General features: G+C 49.0%; 1 protein-coding gene across 4 annotated transcripts in view; it reads left to right on the top strand.

Annotated features, from left to right (window-relative positions):
- FAM13A (family with sequence similarity 13 member A) overlaps positions 1-20,555 on the top strand; it is a 2,868,510-nt gene that overhangs the window by 869,624 nt on the left and 1,978,331 nt on the right. For all 4 annotated transcript variants that reach the window (XM_069630746.1, XM_069630744.1, XM_069630745.1 and 1 more), the window contains one exon: positions 3,645-3,731. In XM_069630746.1, the coding sequence (XP_069486847.1) occupies positions 3,645-3,731 (87 nt within the window). The remainder of the gene's footprint in view (positions 1-3,644; positions 3,732-20,555) is intronic.

Below are 20,555 nucleotides of genomic sequence, written 5' to 3'. Positions count from 1 at the left end.
TTCTTCTCTCAACAGTTATGGTGTATTTGGTTATTTTGGCTCTATCAGTTAGAAGCTTAGTAGAAATGCACACAAGAAATTGTGGTTCCAACACTCCAAAAGGCCAATACTTTATCAGCGCTAGGCTTACAGTGTGTTTGAATGTCCCCTCACACGATACAATTCTCTTTTTGTTCTCTTGGCTTTGTCAGCTCCAACTTTCATCTCTGACATCTAGGTTGTTAGGTAGTTGATGGCGAACAATCTATCCAGAACTATTACTATGTTGCTCTCGCTGCATGCCATGTGCGCTTTGTAGGCTTCTTCATGTAATTGACTTTCTGCTCAGCTCTCTGCCACAACTCCTCCTTTGCTTCTCTGGTTTTCTTCTATTTTTTGGCCTGGCAGCTGCTTTGGTGGATTTGCTCCACCTATTTGTCCTCAACTGTATATGTGTGAAGGCCTTGTGTATGGACTGGCTTGACTGCCTCTGGTATCACCTAGCGCAGGTTTCGTGGTTAGATATAGGAGCAGTTTCTGTCCTTGCACAAGCAAAGCATGCAAGCGGTGCTGACTTTTTGGGACCGCCGCTCCTCGATTCCCTTAAATTGGCAGGATTAGCTACAGCGTCACCAGCTTTAGTGGAAGCAAAAACGAAGTGTTTTGGGATGGCCTGATTACCCTGATCCCATATGGCTTCTGCTTCCCAGGTGTAGAGGTTGTGCCCCTTAGAGCAACCCTTTCTCTGGGTGGCAAAATGTGACTGCCCCTGCCCTGAGATTGGGACTAAGCAACGATGTCCAGGGGATTACCTGCAGGGGAGCTGCACTGACTGAAGAGGCCGTGGCTGCGGTGCGCACACCTGTGGTGCGGCATGCCATTCCTACTTGGCTTACCTCTCTGACCGCTGGCATCTGCTTGTGTCGTCCTCCTTCTTGGGTGATGCGTGTCCCCACAGCTTGGTCGTTATGGTGGGGGATCTGCAATCCCATCTCCACTGGCGATTCGTCAGCCGCTGTCGTCCTCTCCTTGGTGCTGGCGTTTCTTTGGCAGGAAGTGCAGCAATCCAGGAAGACATTCAGACGCGAAGCACAGAGTGAAAGTTCTCTCTCTCTTACCTTTTATCCCCATTTGTATTTATATTCCACATTGGCCTGTTTTGTGATTTTTGGCATATCATCTGTATATAGCCATCTCCTCTCTGAAACAAAATGCCCACTACAAGGCCCAATCAATCGAAGGTGGTATCTTCAAGCTTAAATGCCCATATGAAAGTGAGAGGTGATGGTGAGCCATTCATTTTGACTCATGCAGAAGCCAATTATTCCATCCAGCTCGAGATTACTGACCTATCGGCACAGGGTTATCACCCTAAAGATCCTGGGGATGCCAAACCGCCTCTATCAGATCCCTACTCCTTCATCTTTCCCTTTATCCCTTCACCATGTGTAAGTCAGCTCTCAGAAGTTTTAGAGAGGAGCACCGGGAGAATACGATGACTGAGAGAACTGAGAGAGGGTGACAAGGAGGCTGTTTAAAAGGATGCTGAGAAAATGAGCCCCAGACGTCTTAGTGGGGTTCAATCGTCAGGAGGTGGCTCCTGGTCCCAAAATCCACCCCCTACATCCGTCCCTGAAAAGTCTGCATGTGCTACAGCATCCCAGGAGTATCTTTATTATATACCTGGGAGCATTAAGCTATCTAGGAAAGCCAATATGAGAACTACTGTGAAAATGTTAGTTTTGTGAAACAAAAGGGAGTCTCATCAACATGAACTACAGTTGTCACAACAACAGAGAAAGCCCCGCCACAGCCCCCAGTGAGGGTGTCTGGAGGAGTTTCATCACAAACCCGTCTGTGCCATATACGCTCAACCTGCAAGAAGACCAGCGCTGAGCTGAAAGAGTTTTTCTATCATTCACCCACTTATAGATTTCGATTCAGAGGACACTACATTACCATTCTGCCATTCTAAAGGAGTTTAGGCAATGGCTCGAGACAGTCAAACACAGAGAGTTCCTGGTTTCCCAGAGAACAGTGGAAAGGCACTGTCAAACTATCGTATGCACCTCAACAGCAGACAAAGGTAAAAAGGTTGTTGGAGGTGAATCAGTGACAAATAGGAGGGAAAAGATGCACCTCCACACACGTCTTCTCTGCTAGTATCATTTCCAAATTTGGCAAACCAATCATGTCGACCTGTAGAGCCTCATGTAAGTACAACCAGAATTGCTAGTCAAAAGCAAAGATCTTCCTCGTCCAGGGATCTTTGCTTAAGAAAAGCCCAAATGCCAGTGACCACAAATAACAAAATAAGCAAACTAATTCAGGATAAGAGGAACCTAATCATCACCAATGTGGAGAAGCCAATGAAAAAGGAACCCAGAGAAGTTTTAAGAACTACAATTCTAGCTTGGTTGCACCAGAAGGTGAGGCATGGACTTGTAAGAACGCATGACTTGAAAGTATTTTATTGGTTACAGATTGACTAATTGTGTTTCTCTTGCAATATAGATTGTATTGTCAGGGGATGTGGTAAAAGCAATCGCACCCATTTTTTGAGCATCTATAATAACCTGGCATATGAGTCAACTAATCTGAAAATTGTGGTTCACCATACATGGCAAACTCGGTCGAGGCGAGGGTTGTCCCCTTTATGATATGATATGGTATTTATAACACACCTATACACAAGTGTTTCAAAGGGCGAACATTGCCTTGTAAGCTATTTAGCAAATGTATTTATTATTCTGGCACTCATTCAATCATAGCGCAAATATATTCAAGTTGCCATGTATTTTATATATCCTTTCTTTTTTTCTTAGCATTTATTGGCTCCGTAGTGTCATATTATTGCCTTCTTTCATTGAATGGAGCATAAAAATTGATGAGATATATTAACCATAGTATATGTTCACATATTGAATATGCTTATGTTTCACCTTTTCTCTCATGTGTTTATTTTATGGTTTCAAGCTCTGATGATTGTAATTCTGATGCACCGAAAGCCTGACGTTTAATAAGAAAAACTTCTATATTGACCAAAGGATCCTCCCCATACTGCCCGTAGGCCCATCATATGCTAGTTTGGAGAGGTACCTGGCCTCCTCGGTCACCTCACACAATATCCCCAGAGTGAGGAAGGGTACCTTGTCACAGTGAGTACACAACAGGTTGTACTAAGATGGAGACGGTTAACTCCACCTTTTCCCATATGGGTTTTCTTTTAGCCTTTCTTTACAGGGTGCGTCTGCAGTAGGGAGGGCTAAAAGGATAATAAAGTTTCTCAAGACCCTTTTAACCCCAGATAGGAAAGATAAACTGTAATGCCATTTGTACATGAAACCAAGTGGCACTCAAGTCAATAAACCATTCTACTCTGATGGAATGTAATGGTTATTCAGTCTTCACCTGGTGAAGTTGTACCCATTCTTGTGTATAAAAGCTTGATCATTAATCACTGAGCTGGAAATACATATAGTAGAAGTAGCTGTAATAGGAAATGACGTGTGGACACATGCCTAGGCAAGAGGGTCCAGTTACTCTAGGTGGCTGCTGGTTGGGCTCCTTTCATGTTTGTTTTGTAAAGATTGACATTGAGTGAATGTTTTCTCTCTTCAGCTCTGGTTAAATCGAGGAAACCTTATTTTTGTCCCTCTTTGTAGGAAGTGACAACTGAACAGTCATCCGAGCCTATGATATTTATTTGCGATATAGAAACAGATGCTCCAAAGCCATCACCTAGAAGAAAGGTATGAACTCCCCATAATTTGGACCTCCATTCTCATATTCCTTATCTGCAAGATTAGGTTATTTTATCTGTGGACAATTTGTGGGACTAAGCATAAAGAGAAATGTGTTTGACAATGACATAATCGACCTTTCTTAAAAGCAAAAAATTAACATGAGAAGGCTGTACTTGATTTGGAAAAGGCTTCTAATAATGGTCAGTGTGTTCAAGGTGACGCTTCTACTCAAATGTCTTTAGAAATGTTGTCAGTGGATTAGCAAAAAAAAGTGACCAAAAACTTATATGAATTGTAACTTGATACATTCGGAGCATGCAAAAATAGATTATTTTTTAAGAGCTTCCCTATCTCAATCTCCTCAACCCAGCCTTCCCTAACCCCAGATTTGGCAACTAGTGATCAGTAACCTCTAAAAGCTTGGTACAGGTGAGTGCCTAAAGTCAATTAGCCTCATCTATTTGGCTCCCTCCCAAAACTAACACTTCACAGTTTTTCTCAATAGGAATGAAGATGTTCTTGTACCGATAAAAACACCCTGGACCATTCCCTCATGCATGCACTCCCTCTCACTCGCCTTTCCCTGATCTCACTAACTTCTGCCTCAAACTCTATTCTCACATCTCCCTTCTCCACCTTCTCTCACAGCTCTGGCTTCTTCCTCCTCTCTCTCCCCCTCCTCTCTTTGATGTCCGAACTGTCTCCTCACCCCTATCATCACCTCTATCCACCTCCTTATCACTTCTCTCCAACACACAATCCCATGTATGCACCCTTGTCCCCTTATCTCACCCCACACTCCACCTCTTTCAACTGCCTCCCCCTTCCTGCTTCACTCATCCCTCAACTCTACTCCCACCTTGCTCTCTTCACACCCTCCTACCATATACTCTTTTACCTCCCTCACTCTCTAATTCCCCCTACACTTCTGTCTACATCTTTCTTTCCTTCTTTCTCACTCACCTTTTACACCCTCTTCACCGGACTACACCCAACTGGTGCCACACTCTTTCACATCCAATACCTCACATATACTCTACACCAACTGTACCACCAACTCTTCAGCACTCTGCTCCACCTTCCGTCCTCCGCCTGCTCTCTCGGTCCGCTTCCATGCCTCCTGCCCTCCCTATCAGGGGACCGGGGACGGCTAGCCGGCTCCTATTTCGGAGACTGAGGGATTGGCATCTTCCATGGCGGTTTTACTCCAGCACCACCTTCTGGACTCGGTGTCCCATGAGGTATGGCACTATGACACTGTCTCGTTGCATGCATGACATTACCACTCTGCATGCAATAACACCAGCACGCCGCACGTGATGACGACAGCACTCCACCAGTCTTCTGGCTTCAGATAGCTCTTAAGCCGGTGGCTTCTCCCGCTCCACGCTTAACGGTGGTCCCTCCTATGAGTAGCTTGCTTCTTGGTTTCTCCCTCTGTTTTATTGATTCTTGATTCGTACTGCCCTTTGTGTACTCTATTGGATTACCCCCTGAATTTGTTTCCCTTTGGATAAAGACTTGGTTTTCGAACCTGGACTGCATTTGGGGTACTCTGTTGAATTTTCCTCTTGATTTGTTTGCCTTGGGTTCCTTTCTGTATTCTCCCGCACCTAGAGTTCCCTGTGGATCCCTCCCTGAGCATCTTACCTTCCTTCTCATGTAAGCCAGAATCTGGAGGTGGGTTGGAGAATTGGCAGACGCCTGGGATCTTCTCTATCTCCCCTTTCTTTTTACAGGTTCCTGGTGAGAGACCTTTTGGCATCCCTCAATGATATTTCGGGGTACTATCAACCCCAGTTTATTATCTGGGGGCGATTGGGTGATCAGAAAGGTTTGTCATTCTCCAGTTGAGTGATCTGTGCACTTGCAGAGCCTGGCCATGACATTCACCCCCACAAGCCCAACTCTGACTCTCATTCCTTTTTATGTTGTTTTCTTCTGAGTTCCATCTCCCCCACCTTCTATTGGTTCCAGTGCTCACCTGACTCTCTGGCCCAATCCATGGTTATTTTCTCCCTAGGGGCTGAGTTACGCGGGTGCAAAGCTTTAAATAACCCTCTTAGTCCTGTACCCTTTTGAGTCTCCACTTGCAGGGCAGCAGGCAGGTGCCCAGGCTGCTTGTTTTCTTTGTGGTTTTCTTCGTGTGCTGGTGAGTTTTGCTTCCATTTTGGTTTGGAGAGAATTTCCATCTCCTACTCCCCTGCAGTCCCTGTTTTCTGTTTCCCCGCCATTCACCTGGGGCCTGTCTGTCCTGTTGGTAGGCCGGGTGGTGGGTGTTTGATATGTTTGTCAAGAAAAATCCCAGTCCATTCAATTCCAGTTTTTGATTTAGCGTTCTGCCCAGGTGCATTCTGGGAGTTGCTGTTATTGGAAAAGAAACCGTACTTTGGCCAGAAACAGTACTAGGAGGCATTGTGTGACAGAGGGTGGTACCCACATTAAAGTTCAAGGCATTTAGAGGGTTTCAGGGACAGGGGCCCACCATCTCCCACACCCTGCCTCAGGGAGGATGCGGGCTCTGGCTTTTGCCCAGGTAGGTTCCCTGTCCCAGCTTCAGAAGGATTCCTCCTTCACCTTGACAGGCTCCAAGCCCGGACCCTGTCACATATTGCTCTTTGCAGCCATCAATACGATTGTTTTTTATGGCTCATCTGCACCATTACCAAGTGGGACTCTCATATCAAGGACCTGGATATGTCATCAAAGTTTTCCCGCTTGGAAGTTCAAAGTGTAGGATATCTTATCCGATTCACCAATGTTATGCCACATTCTAGACCTATGAAAGACTTGAAAGTCAAAGGCATGCTCCAATAATTACACCTTGCTTGCTGATTTCTCTGCTGGTTTTGTAATGCTTGCTCTTTGGATTTTGGAGCTGTAATTCACCAATTGCATTTATATTTTTGGTATCCAGAGATTTAATTTAGGCTCTCAATTCGGATATTTTTTCCATCTATTGTGTTTGATATGAACACATTTTTCTTTTAGCATTCTGTGGGAAATGCCACAATCTGCATATGGTTATTTGGAGAAAGGAGTTTAGTGCTAGTACCCGGAGCCACCACTTTTTCAACAGCCTGCCTCGCAGCCCTGTTCATGTCACTTCGTCGGCTGCGTCTGTCAAGCCTGTGGAAAAAGGCGCATTTGCAGTTTGCACCAGTTCTAGCCCTATTTGCGGGGGTGGTTTTCTCATATGGCAAATAAAAGAAGTTTAATGATAACCATTGAGTTGCATTGATGAGGAACGAGTGCCATCTCTATACTTCATCCATGGTTGCTTGCCATTAAGTTTGCGGGGTGTCGAGGTGTAAACTAGGAAATTATATCTCTGGCCATGGAACTAGTCCTTTCATTTACTGAAGATAATCATTACAATGACTAAAGCACAAAGCAACCAGCCCGCTCGTCTTTACAGTCACTATCACATTTTTCCCCCGAAGGAGAAAAGGATGCAATCCACGCCATGGGGCACACAGTCATATAAACAAAGACTAACAAAGATGTCATTTTAGAAATTAATGTTCCAGACCATTTTTTAACAGACTTTCACTGCCATATCAGCTGTTTAGTGAACCAGATTTTTATGAGGCTTGAAGCCAAAGCCATGTGGACGGAAACATTGTAGAAGTATCGATTAATCTATAATCGTCCCTATGGTATGATATGCTCATGCTTTGCAACCTTTCCTCCCTCTAGGAAAAGAACCCTATTTACAACACTTGCCAGGAAGAGTTTTGATTGTTTGACAGTTGTACCACTCCCTGTAACAGAAGAAACTCTCTGATGCTGTGGCACTTTGTTGTACGATTAACATTTACGCGAACATGTAGGTTAGTGAATCTGCTGGCCAACAGAAAAGAATAATTTAATTGTATTTGATAACTTTTATTCATTCTTTACAATATTTTAGAAGTGAAGTTATTTAATGGTTGTTTTAGTATGGATCTTGTTATTGGCCGTATGGCATGGCCTGGAATTAATGTGTGTAGGTTGCTATTGAATTAGGAGGGTTATTGTGTGCACTACTCATGGTATAAATGTTATTTTGGCTGTGTACATGATGGTGGGTTGCAGGTCCTAGTGGTGGTCCTTTAGATGATCTAACTGGTGTTTATAATCAACTGCAGTGTCCAAAACAAAAAGCCAACACAGCCCTTCCCCTCCACCCCCCAAACAAATTGCTCCAAGAAAGTTTCTGTTCTAACGGCCCCCATTGATTAAGCGAATGTGCTGATCAGCCAAATTGTGTGTATCTTGAGTGATCTGGGTGATAAAGTACACTAGGCAATTGCCTGTTTTTTAACTGGTACTAAACACACTGCGAAAAGTTGAAATCAAGGCACCCCTTATGCAGATTACTTTATCTTTTCTTGCACATAAGAGGACAATAAATGCGTTTGTAGTTCCTGTTATGGTTCAAGCCATAGGCAGGGATCAGCTGGCCCATTTGAGGAGCCACGTGAACCTCAAGATTACGGTGGAAACTATACCATTCCAGACAATATTGATCACAACATAGTTCAAGACTGCCGGACGTATATGTACCCAGGGAGATTGCAGAAAATACACATCCTGTAGCTGAGGGCGTGCCTTTAGTAAAAAATAGGGTCACCCCATTGAATATGCTTCAATGCAGTAACCCTCAAGTGAAGTGTGGATTTCATGAATTTAAAAGTAGCGGTACATCAACATCTCTTCCAAATTGCCATGACCGCTACCAGGTGGTTGACGATGGGTTAAATAGTGATATAGCTAATGAGGAAAGCATTTGCTGCTTGCGCACATGGTGACCACACTAAAAAATAGTCTAGTTCCTAACTTAATCCCATCCTCTTTAATTAGCTCCGTAGTTTCTCCCTGATCCATTTGCGAGAAAGTTAATCATTGACCAACAGAGTTCTAGAAACCCTCCGAAGTGTAGAGCTAGTTGTGGTGCGGTTAGGCTGCAGTTATAACTTTTTAATGGGAATGTACGATTCTATGTGGCTCGCCTAAAGGTTAGAGTTGAGGAAAGCCCAAGATATTACAATGTGAAAAAAGTACATTAGTATTTCTTCCAGTTGATAATTTAGAGTCCTTAAGGTGATAGAAACTCACAATATAAAAGTAATTGAGACACGAAAGAATGGGTGGCTGGGCACATAGCACAGAGGATTCATTGCATAATGGAATGATGGAATATAGGTCAACCTTGAGGACAAGTTCAGTCTCAAAGATCAAACTAAATGACCTATGAAAATTAGAGCTAGGGAACCAATAGCCGGCAGCACCCAAGTTGGCGGCCTTTTAGCTACCTCCTGCCGCCCAGGGTTAATCTATCCTCACCCAGCCACTAAAATGAGCTCCCAGGGAGAGATGGAGGTTCTCCATTTTGCAGTGGGGGGGAGGATGGGAGGAGGGGGTTGTGAGCCACGCAGGTGCCGCAGTATTTCCAGGATGTTTGTGTTGGCAGGACCTGGGGCTGTCCGCTTGGGGCCCTGTGGAGAGAGCGCTGAGCTGAGAATGGGCCTGGGGTGGCGGCCCCACCAGGGGAGCCGAGGCCAGCGGGAGATATTCCCCTGCCCCCCTCATAGCGGAAGGAACCCGACGACGGCACCGCTCCCGCAGTGTCGACAATCAGTGAGGAGAGCGGGCTGTGCCGCCAGGGGTACTGGAATTTCTGTTTCGTTGTTGGCACATGGGGCTGAGATCATAAGCACAGGAAGCCTTCCCCAGGTACGTCTCTTATTACAGAGACGAGAAAGAGCGGCACATCATTACTAAAATGTAGTGAGCGGTCTAGTTGTTCTGATGTCCCACACCTGAGCAGGACCTTTAAACATTTAAAGGCTTTTCAGGTGCAGGTCAGTAGAAAGCAGTGGGAGCAGCAGGAGAGAGCAGAAGTAGGAGCTGTACGCTGTGCAGAGAAAGTGGCAGAGTTCGAGGTTCCTGGGCGATGCAGAGGACGCACAGCGGGAAGTGGTGTGAAGCCCAGCTGTCCAGAGGGAGAGAGCAGCTCTCTGTGTCCTGCTTTTTGCCCTGGTGTGAGGTTTTCTACGGAGCGCGTGTGGAGCAGTGGAAGCTCTATTGACAGACTGTGTGAGCTGACTGGAGCTGTCAAATGCCAGGGAAGACCCGACGTGCGAATAAGCATTAGCAGCGATCAGGAGGAGACGCCAGGAAAGACTGGTGAGTTGGCCTGACATAGGTGACCCTGGGATGCTCCGAAGTAGGCTGCTGCATAAGAATACATATTTTGAATACCGAACCTTTGAATTCAAGAACGTTGGGCACAAATCTCCTATAAATGGGAGAGGTTGAATAAGATAACATTATAACCCTCATTGCCACAGCCAAAGGGAGGCAATAATAAAGCAAAGGGGATACAACTTGCCTAAAGAGGGATATTTAACAAGGGGACATTATAACCAGTATTACCAAAGCCAAAGAAAGCTGAGTGACATCAAGACCATTTGAATGCAACAGTTCCAGAACAAGATGCCCTATGTGAGAAAGTTGTAAAGTACATTGCCTGCAGCCAATAGGCTGTCTAGAAAGAGATCAGAGACTGCAGGAGAAAGGCCCTCCTTATAGAAAGGATCAAGGGGAGAGAAGTGTAACATGCATTGCCTATGGCAAATAGATCAATATGAGAAGCATTGTCCTTTTGTACAATATACATGTGGAAGAAGTTGTGAACCAAGTGTGTTGAAAGTCAAAAGGCTGAATTAAGAAGCAGTTGTTGATTCAACTTTCCCCATTGAAGATTCAAATGTGGAAAGTTGGGAACACACCTCACCACTGAGTACATGTAGTAAGGATAGTTGTTTTATCCTGGCAAGTGATTATACAAGGAAAGAGACAAATAGTGGTTAGTCCTGGCAGGCAAGTGGACCAGGAAGATGATGATTGAAGTTCTGCAATGTGGTAGAAGGTTGTGGTGGAAAGGAAGTGACAATTCCAGTACTGTGTTTTGATGAACTGTTGTAGAACCATTGTGACCAAAGTATTGTTTATGAAGAAGAAATGCAAAGTGATACAAAAGTGGTTGGCCTTCAGAGCAAAGGACATTTTATTGATTTTTTACTTGCCGTATGAAGAGAAAGCTTTCTGCTTGGCAAACAAAACTATTCTAATAGTTATGTCACGAGTGAAGAACCCTTTTGGAACTGTATTAGTCACTTTGGCAAGTGAAAGACATATTGGAACTGTTTATTCTACCTGGAATCGAACCTGGCTAGTGAAAGGAACTTTCCTAAACTTGACTGTTGGTTTGAAACATGTTGTACTGATCCAGGGCAAGGGGATCCAACCCTGGTCACAAGGATTTCTGTTTATAATTGTTATGTTTGAACCCTTAGGTTATTGTGTAAACTTGAAACAGCCAAATTATTCCTATATGATTTTGTTGTATATGTTAGTGTGAGGGCCAGACATTTTGGACATTAGGTCATTACGTCATTATCCTTTAGTGTTAGGTGCATCCAAATCCTGCCATTTCCACCTTAGGCTCCTGAAGCGCATCTTTCCTTACCTCACCTATTCCAGCAGACTGGCTGCAATAATGTCCATTGTATGTCCAGACTTGATTATGCAAACCCCCTCTACCTGGGTGCACCAGCCTACCAGCTAAACAAACTCCAAAGAGTGCAAAACTTGGCTGCCAGACTGCTTCTCGCATTGGGATGAAGGGGCCACATCTCACCTCCTCTCTGCACCCTACACTGGCTCCCAATTGGACACAGGGCCACCTTCAAATTCCTATGTATTGCCCACCGAGTGGTGCACAAAGCAGACCCCAAATTCCTATAAGAAAATATCACGCCTTACCACCCAGCCCGCACCATTAGGTCTAGCACTGCCCTCCTAGTGGTCCCCACCTCCAATTCGGCCAGGATCAGAGGGTCTGCCTACTCAACCCTGGCGCCAACTTTGTGGAACTCCCTCCCCTTATTATACACAGCGAAGAGTGCATGGCTTTCCGGAAGGCACTCAAAACCTGGCTCTTCGCATAAAAACATACATGGTATTGCCGTGAACACTCGATTTATGACCACGACCAACAAATGGTGTGGTATCCTGCTCAGTACCGACACTTTTCATAGACTCTCAGGCCAGATGATTACTACCCCATTACGTGAACCCTTTGCCCCAGACTTGAAACCCAAATTTTAGTAGCACCCATGTGCATGACGTAATTGAATTATTGCCCTCTTCCGCCAGGAATACCGTAAACTCTGAGGCCTAGATACATCTATCTCCAGTAATCTGGACCAATTGTGCTAGCACTAATTGCACTCATGAACTTGATCAATGGCATGTAATTCTGCACTACGCTATCAGTCTAAGAAATGCACATGTTTTCTAATCCTACTCATCTGGAACCCATGAGCAGAACTAGATACTTGGGGACTGTCTTGCACTTATTTTGCTAATCGCACCTATCTGGGAATTTATTTAGCAGAACTACCTACCACTAATCTATCTAGCAGAACTACCAACCCAACCACTAATAGCACTCATTACCTTGATCATTGCCCTGCAAATATGTACTATGCGATCAGTCCAGGAAATGCCCTGCTTGCTAACCCTAAACATCTGGAATCCCTGAGCAGAACTATACACCCGAGGACCGTTCTAGCACTTATCCTTTGCTAATCCCAACTATCTGGGAATGTATTTAGTAGAACTACCTATCCGGAAATCCATTTAGCAGAACTACCGACAGAGGACGTCTCTAGCACCTATACAGTAACCACAGAAGTCAGGACAGATCTGCCTGGTACCACTCAAGTCTTTGCCAAAGCAATTGGACCCAACAAGACAGAGGGAGGACCTTAGCCTAACAGCCCGAACCCGAAGGGAGATACCACCACTCCTCGACAGGCACTGGACGCTCAACAGGAACAGGGCCTCTCTGGAAAGCTCACAGACACTTAAACACACCATTATGCTAACTCTTTCCTCTGCACCAACAAACAATAGAATGCAGCTTCACCCCTTGATTAATTTGGCCCAGCTGCACACATACTTAAATATCTCCACATCAACAGTCTTTAGAACGCAGCTATAACCCTCAAAATCAGCCTAGCTGCACATACATTCTCATTCACAAACTCCAGCGCCGCCAGAATGCAGTTACCCAAGTCCATAGGTCTTGCTGCACACATTCTACTGATCTCACACAACCACTGCACCACACCTAGCACTTGCATGTAGCTACACCCAACTTAGTCATCACTGGCTGCACACATACCGAGTGCACCCAAGCACATTTTACTACATTACTTTCTCCACGGACCCAGACTGCGGTCCCTGAGAGCATTCAACCCACAGCGCTTTGGAAACATGTCATGTTATTGGGCATTTGTTTAGCACCTTTTGCCATTGGTATGACGTGTATGACCCTTCACAAGGGGCTGTCACTCCATGCCATGCCAACACCTGTTTTCTGAGGTGGTGCAGGGTCCTCTGGAGGACCGCATAAGCCCTACTGGAGTTCTTACTAGAGGGGGGGGGGACTATGCACAGGACTTGGACTGGGGCAAACTGTGCATTGTATCCTTTTCAGCTCCTTGGTGTCTCTGTGCAAGGCCCAAGGAAAGGAGAAGTCAATCTTGTCCTTGTGGTCCCCAAGGTCAGCTGAAAGCGAGAGTGAACTTAGAAATAATTTAGCAGGACCTTAAATGGTGCCATCTGGCCCGGCAGACCCCAGCTCTTGGCCTCTCAAAAAGAAGGATCTTCTGGACCCTTAAAGAGGAGATTTTGCAAGCAGTAAAGAACAAAATACTGGGTGCTACAGCAGACATAAGGAAGTCTCTGGCCGATTTCTTCAGGAACATGAAACAAGTCAATGCTCGAGTTGACAATGCAGAAGAAGCAATTTAAGAAGCCCTGCAAGAAGATGACTTTCATCTCCAAGGAGAGCTGGCCGGGTGCAAGCGGAATGTGAACAAGCTACTGGCTACAATAGAAGACCTCGAGAACAGGCACACAAGGGAGAACCTGAGAATAAGAGGGCTGGAGGAAGGTACCGAAGGAAACTATTTGAAAGCTTGTGTCTGGTCTGTTTACTGTTTCTGTCCGAGAAGGAGGAGTCTCTCTCCAAGAACCTCGCTGCAATGCACAGCACTGTGTTTCAGGCCAGGGGTCCTGGGGAATGGCATCATTGATAACTGAGTGAAGCGGCCAATCAAGCAACCTACGTCTCAGATGAAGAAGTTGAGTCTGCTGAGTCAGTGAGGACATCTGTGCGATGCCTACCAACCAAGCACGGCAAAGTGAGTGCTAGTACCAGCAAGACTATAGACTCTGCTACTCTCACTAACTCATGTGACAGTCCAGTTGCACCCTTAAGCCGGGTGGTGGGGCTCACCCCGCCACAACTCAACCCTTGCCCCTTCAATATTGAGGTTGAAATTATCGCTAGTACAGGGAAATATATTGACACTTGACATTCCAAAGGAGGCGCTCTCAAGACTGAACGCCGGGGAGGCAGCAGTAGAGGAATGTGATTCTACACTCCCGCTCTCCAGTATCTCCACAAACACCTTACCTACTATTCCCTCTACAGCGAACAATATAGTCTACCTCACTACCGCACAGGAGACCTCTGATTACACAGTAAATGACAGGGAGGTGTCAGTTACTTTGTCCTCCTCCTGCCTCAAGCCCTGCTACTAACTATAGACTTTCTGGACCCTGGTCAACTTTGATACCTCCATCCTCTGCGATCTCATAGCAGTCCCTTTCCCTCCTTACCCTGCATCTGCAGCCTTCTGAGGATGACCGTCCGCTCGTGGCTCCCTTATCTACCTCCTCCACCCTGGTTGAGGGGTTGAGTGAGTCATGCGCTGCTCAAATGACCTGGGCAACAAGCAACCCACTGCTTGCTCTGCCCTCGGTTGGAGAGGGAAGTTTGCCAGTACAGGTCCATATATCAACTTAACAAGGAGTCTTCGGAAATTAGCTCAACACGCATCTGCCCGTCTCTTCAAGAGAATTGGAGGGCACCACTAAACCAGAACCTTTTGGCTATGCAAATGTTGGAAACTGGCCGCTGCCGCCACTTCCTTTAGACATTGACGCACCTAGAAGGAGGCCTAATAGCCTTTCGGGAATCTCTCATCAGACTGCCATCTGAAAACAAATCTAGCCCAAGCATTGACACTTACTCCTCTGTTACACACCCCTGCAGCGAAATCTATTAAGCATCCTACTGGGCTTACTTCTAGCAACATCCCATCTAACCAAAGAGCCTTCTATCGGAAGCCTACTGCAGACTATAGCCTAAACACCCCAACTGAAAGCACTTCTCCAGCATGGGGTCTGGCATGGATTCACATGCTCATGAATATTCCCCGTCGTCAGGCTGGGAATCCTCGGTAAAGAAAAAATCAGTATCAGTTTTGTTTCTGATCTGTCTTTCTTAGTAGTAACCAATCACTGATCTCTGGGTCATACTGCCCTCAGCCAATGACTGCCCTCTCCTTAAGCCCCACCTCTGGCAGCCATCCTCAGATTTTTACCGCACGCTCAAGTGTTGGGAGTCCTCGTGATTAGCTCTCGAGTTTTTTTTTTTACTGCGTTTTCACGTTTTTTCAGGAGAATTTCTAATTTTTTCAGTTTAATCGAGCCTCAAGCTCCACCGTTTCTACTTCCGATAACGCGGACCCGTTTCGGAATTCTTCTACGCCCCTCAAGGGTGAAGTTTTCGTCGAGTTTACACTTCTCGGGGGATTCTGGAAGATCTGCGGCCTACCTCAAGGACATGGCCCAGGACAAAGGGAGGTCGACGCCCGGATCCAAGCTGTTCAGGAACTGCCCTGGATGCGGATTATATAACGCTTTCAAGGAGGACGAGCATTCGCGATGTGTCTACTGCCGCCATGGGGACAAGACGCACGTGGAGAAGGACTGTGCGTTCTGCAAGAACCTTTCTGAACGGACCAAACAAGATCGTTGTTCCCGCCTCGCCACCTGGCTGGAGAAGGGCACAGCAAGTGAGAAGGCGAAGAAGAAGTCTGAGCGGGCTTCTAAGTCCTTTGAGGGCGCCCCGGCGACGGGGGCCCAACAGAAGGCCAAGCACCGCGAGTCCGCAGGCTCCAGGAGCAACGAAAGGTTGGGCTCTTCGGTTGCCAAGCAGGGCGCTACTTCCCCGGCACGTTCGACCACGAGCCAGCACTCTGGGTCGGGGAAGAGGAAGTCCGAGAACCCGGGTAGGCCGCTGGAGCGGACCCGGTCGTTCTCGAAGGGGGAGCAAGGCGTTGACCCTCCCCTCAAGGCGAAGGCCCAGGACGCACCTAAGGTGGTGAGGGCCTTGATCCACCCGGCTAAGGCCTCTACCGAAGTGGTCTCTGCGACCCTGGCGGAGCCAGCTGAGACTACGCCAATGGAAACGGCCTCTGGGCCCAGAGTATCCCTGCCGCCGCAGAGGGAATCCTCTTTCCAGCCCACCACTAAGACCCCCGTGAAGCCCCCGGCTGAAAAAGAGGGGGGGGGGCGGTGGCCGCTACAGACTCGGTATCAGCGTCTGAGGAGGAACTGGTTGAGACCGAGAGGGGCCTCAACAAAAGGTCCATAGGCCTCAACGAGAGGTTCATAAACCTCAACGAGAGGTTCGAGAAGGTTCGATCCCAGGGGACGGTCCCTGCTGACGTGATCGAAGATAGCGACGAGGACGACGAACAGGGCCCACTGGAGCGGCCATCCCGTCCGTCGCAGCCATTGCCCAAGCCCCAGGATAGCTCGGCGGCCATTTTGTTGGCAATCCAATCCTTATGTACCGAGATAAGGACGAGATTACCATGCACCCCGATGGAGGAGCCAGAACCAGGCCCATCGGGAAGCCCTCCGAACAAGCGGAGGAGAGTCCACCCCGCTCCGCCCTTCGTGCCTGCGAGACCGTTGGACGCCTCATCCCCCTCGCCGGGAGAGGATATGGCGACAGATACGGCGACGAGGACGGACGATGACGGCGGCGATGACACAGTAGACATCCCGTCGTCATACCGCCCCCCGCCCCCCCACCCCCCCCCGTGGGCATCCCCAGCCGACAAGGTTGGCTCTTTCCACTCCATGATAACCAGGGCATCTGAGCTCTTTCAGCTCTGCCCTGAAGAACAGAAAAAGGAGGGGTTTCTGTACCAACGACTAGAGGCTAAGAGGAAGATGGTCCTCGCGGTGCCTTTACTCAACGACATCTGGGACGAGGGGCTTGCTGTCCTCAAGAACCCTGCCATGACACCTGCCAAGAGGGACAGGTACGAGAAGAAGTACCTGGTCCCGATGCCGCCACCTTGTGCCTCAGGGCCCAGCCCACGCCGGTCGTCTCAGCAGCGGCTAAGAAGAAGGCAGCCGGCGTGGCGGCCTCAACTTCCACTTCCCCACCGGACAGCGTGGGTAAGAAGTTGGACTGTATGGGACGACGAGTCAGCTCGGCGGCGACGACGATTAAGGCGGCCAATGCCTTAGCGATCGTGGCCCGCTACGACAGGGAGCTCTGGTTCAAGATAGCTCCCCTGCTAGATTTCCTGCCTGATGACAAAAGGGCGGAGGCCCTAGAAATTCTGCAGGAGGGCGAGATGGCGTCGGATCACGCCATTACGGTGGCAACGGACATTGCCGATACCGGATTTCGCCAACTGGGCAACAGAGTTTGCCTCCGACGACGGCAACAACCTCTTTGGTAAGACGGTGGATGAGTCTCTACAGGCCATCAAGACCGACTCGGAGACAGCCCGGTCCCTTGGGGTGCTTCAGCAGCGACGGCCCTTTCGGATCTCTGGAGGCAGACACGGTGCCTCCAAAGCATCCAGCGGTGGCTTCTCCACCTACCGCCAGGCGGCCCGCTCCTCTTCCCAGGAGGCCTATAGAGGTCGCGGCAAGCAAGGGGGGTTCCCGCCGTCGTCGCCAAGGAGGCCAAGGTCGCTTCCAAGCAAGACTGACCTGGCCGGGTGGTCGGGCCCCCACCGAAGCACCCCAGTGGGAGGCCGACTGACAAAGTTCGTCAGGGTGTGGGAGTCCATCTCCACCGATCGTTGGGTGTTGGACACCCTGGCCAACGGGCACTCGCTGGAATTCCTAAAGAAGTGCCCTCACATTCCTCCCGTGGCCAGGAAGGAGAATCACGTCCCTCAACTGCTGTTGGAGGTAAAGGCGATGCTCAAGAAAGGTGCCGTCGAGCTCGTCCCCAGGAGGCTCCGGGGCTCCGGAGTATACTCAAGGTACTTCCTCGTCAGGAAGAAGAAGACGACAGGTGGTTGGCGCCCCATCCTAGACCTGCGTCGGTTAAACAAATACATCAAGGTGCAGAAATTCAGGATGGTCGCCCTCCAGCACGTACTGGGACAGCTGGAGGTAGGCGACTTCCTATCGTCGCTGGACCTGGAGGATGCTTACTTCCACATCCCCATTCTAAAAAGGCACAGGAAGTTCCTCAGGTCCGTGGTTCAAGGACGCCACTACCAATTCAGAGCCCTACCGTTCGGATTAAAGTCGGCACCCAGGGTTTTCACCAAGTGCCTGGCACCAGTGGTGGCGCGGCTGCGCCTGCAGGGGATGCACGTATACCCCTACCTGGACGACTGGCTAATCCGGGCAAGGTCAAAGGAACTCGCCGTCGATCATACGGCGAGGATCGTCCGGTTGCTCACGGAGTTGGGGTTCTCCATCAACTACCCCAAATCCCACCTGGTTCCGTCGCAAGTAGCACTGTTTTTGGGGGGCGAAGCTTGATACAGTGGAGCAATTGGCCTCCCCTTCAGAGGAGAGGACCAAAACCATCCTGGGCAAGGTACAGCGACTGTTAGCCACGGACGTGGCTAGGGTGAGGTCCATCAAGTCCCTTCTCGGGATGATGTCCTCATGCATCTACCTTGTGCCCCTTTGCAGACTTTGGATGCGTCCGCTACAGGAGTTCCTCGACACCCGCTGGTTTCAGGCGGGGGGCTGCTTCGAGGACAGGATCCCCCTCGACAAGGAGTTCTGTTGGGCGATCCTATGGTGGGGCACCCGGGCTCACCTCACGACGGGCACGGACTTTCAAACCCCAGCATTTCAGGAGACGGTGACTACGGACGCCTCTCTGGAGGGTTGGGGGGCCCACACCTGAGATCTCCACGCAAGAGGCCTTTGGCTCCCGGAGAAGAGGTCTCTTCACATCAACATCTTGGAGCTCCGTGCAGTGTTCTGGGCGCTCAAGTCGTTCCTCCCGTCCCTCAAGGACAAAGTGGTGAGGATCTTCAACGACAACACCACCAAGATGTTCTACATTCGGAAGCAGGGGGGCACCAGATCCCCAGCCCTATCCAAGGAGACCCAGGATCTGTGGCACTGGGCCGTCGCCCAGGGGATGTTTCTGGTTCCCTTCCACCTGGCAGGAATAAAAAACACCATCGCCGGCTCACTCAGCAGGGAGCTGCGCTTGTGCCACGAGTGGGAACTGCGCCAGGATCAAGTGGATCGACTCTTCCAACGATGGGGCAAACCCCAGATCGACCTGTTCGCGACGGCGACAAACTACAAGTGCCAGAGGTTCGCCAGCAGGTTCTCACAGCCGAGGAGCATGGGCGATGCTTTCTCGTTCCCTTGGGACGGCCTGTTTCTATACGCGTTCCCTCCATTGCCATTGCTGCTCCGCCTCATCAGCCAGCTCAAGAAGTCCAGGTGCAGGATGATCCTCGTTGCACCGGCGTGGCCGAGGCAGGTCTGGTTCCCGGACCTTCTGGACTTGTCAACGTCCCCGCCAGTCAGGCTGCCGGCGGACGCGGATCTTCTCTCCAGAGAAGGAGGTGCCATTCTAGTCTACGACCCACAGTCGCTGAACTTGCAGGCCTGGCTCCTGCAGCATTAGAGTTTGGAGGGTACGATATCACAGCTGATTGCAGAGGTTCTTGCAAAAGCCAGAGCGTCCTCAACTCTCAAGTGTTACGGTCATAAATGGAAGAGGTTCTCTGTCTGGTGCCGTGCACAGAAGATTAACCCTCTGCGGATTACGGCCCTCCAAGTGCTGCCATACTTACTGTCGCTGGCCAAAGCTGGACTGGTTGACGCCTCCATAAAAATACATCTGGCTGCCATCTCCCGATATACCAGGACTACGGGACGGGCGTCCTTGTGGTCTCATCGCCTGGTTAAGGAATTTATGAAGGGACTATTCCGATCATTCCCGCCGGTGAAGGCCCCTGCCCCGGCGTGGGAACTTAATGTGGTGCTGACCAGGCTCATGGGAGCCCCATTCGAGCCTATGCATTCGGCGCCTTTGAAGTTCCTGTCATGGAAGACAGCGTTCCTCGTGGCCATCACCTCTGCACGACGAATGGGAGAGATTCAGGCCCTATCTTGCAAGCCCCCATACTTGACTTTTCATGACACAAGGGTAGTGCTTAAGACGCACCCCTCCTTCATGCCCAAGGTGTCGTCGGACTTCCACCTCAACGAGCCCTTGGTGCTACCAGTTTTCTTCCCGTCGCCTTCAACGCCGGCCGAGAGGACTTTGCACTCGCTGGATGTGGCTAGAGCGCTGAAGTTCTACGTGGACCGCACAAAGAGTTTTCGGAAGACGTCACAGCTATTCGTGAACTTTGGGTCTGTGAATCAAGGGAAGGCTCTCTTGAAGACTTCCATTTCCAGATGGCTCTCCGGCTGCATCATGCATTGTCACCGGTTGGCAAACCGACCGCTGCCCGGCCGTCCGAGAGCCCATTCGACCAGAGCGATCGCTGCTACCACAGCGTTCCTGTCTGGTGTGCCCCTGCTGGACATCTGCAGGGCTGCTACGTGGAGGTCGACGCACACCTTCACAAGATTCTACTGCGTCGATCGGGACTCCAGGGAGGAGTCCAGGGT

Source organism: Ambystoma mexicanum, chromosome 6q (genome assembly GCF_040938575.1).
Source record: "Ambystoma mexicanum isolate Mex_15411 chromosome 6q, UKY_AmexF1_1, whole genome shotgun sequence".
Classification (NCBI taxonomy): Eukaryota; Metazoa; Chordata; class Amphibia; order Caudata; family Ambystomatidae; genus Ambystoma; species Ambystoma mexicanum.
The sequence above is the reverse complement of the archived record's forward strand: the minus strand, read 5'-3'. Positions and strand labels throughout refer to the sequence as shown.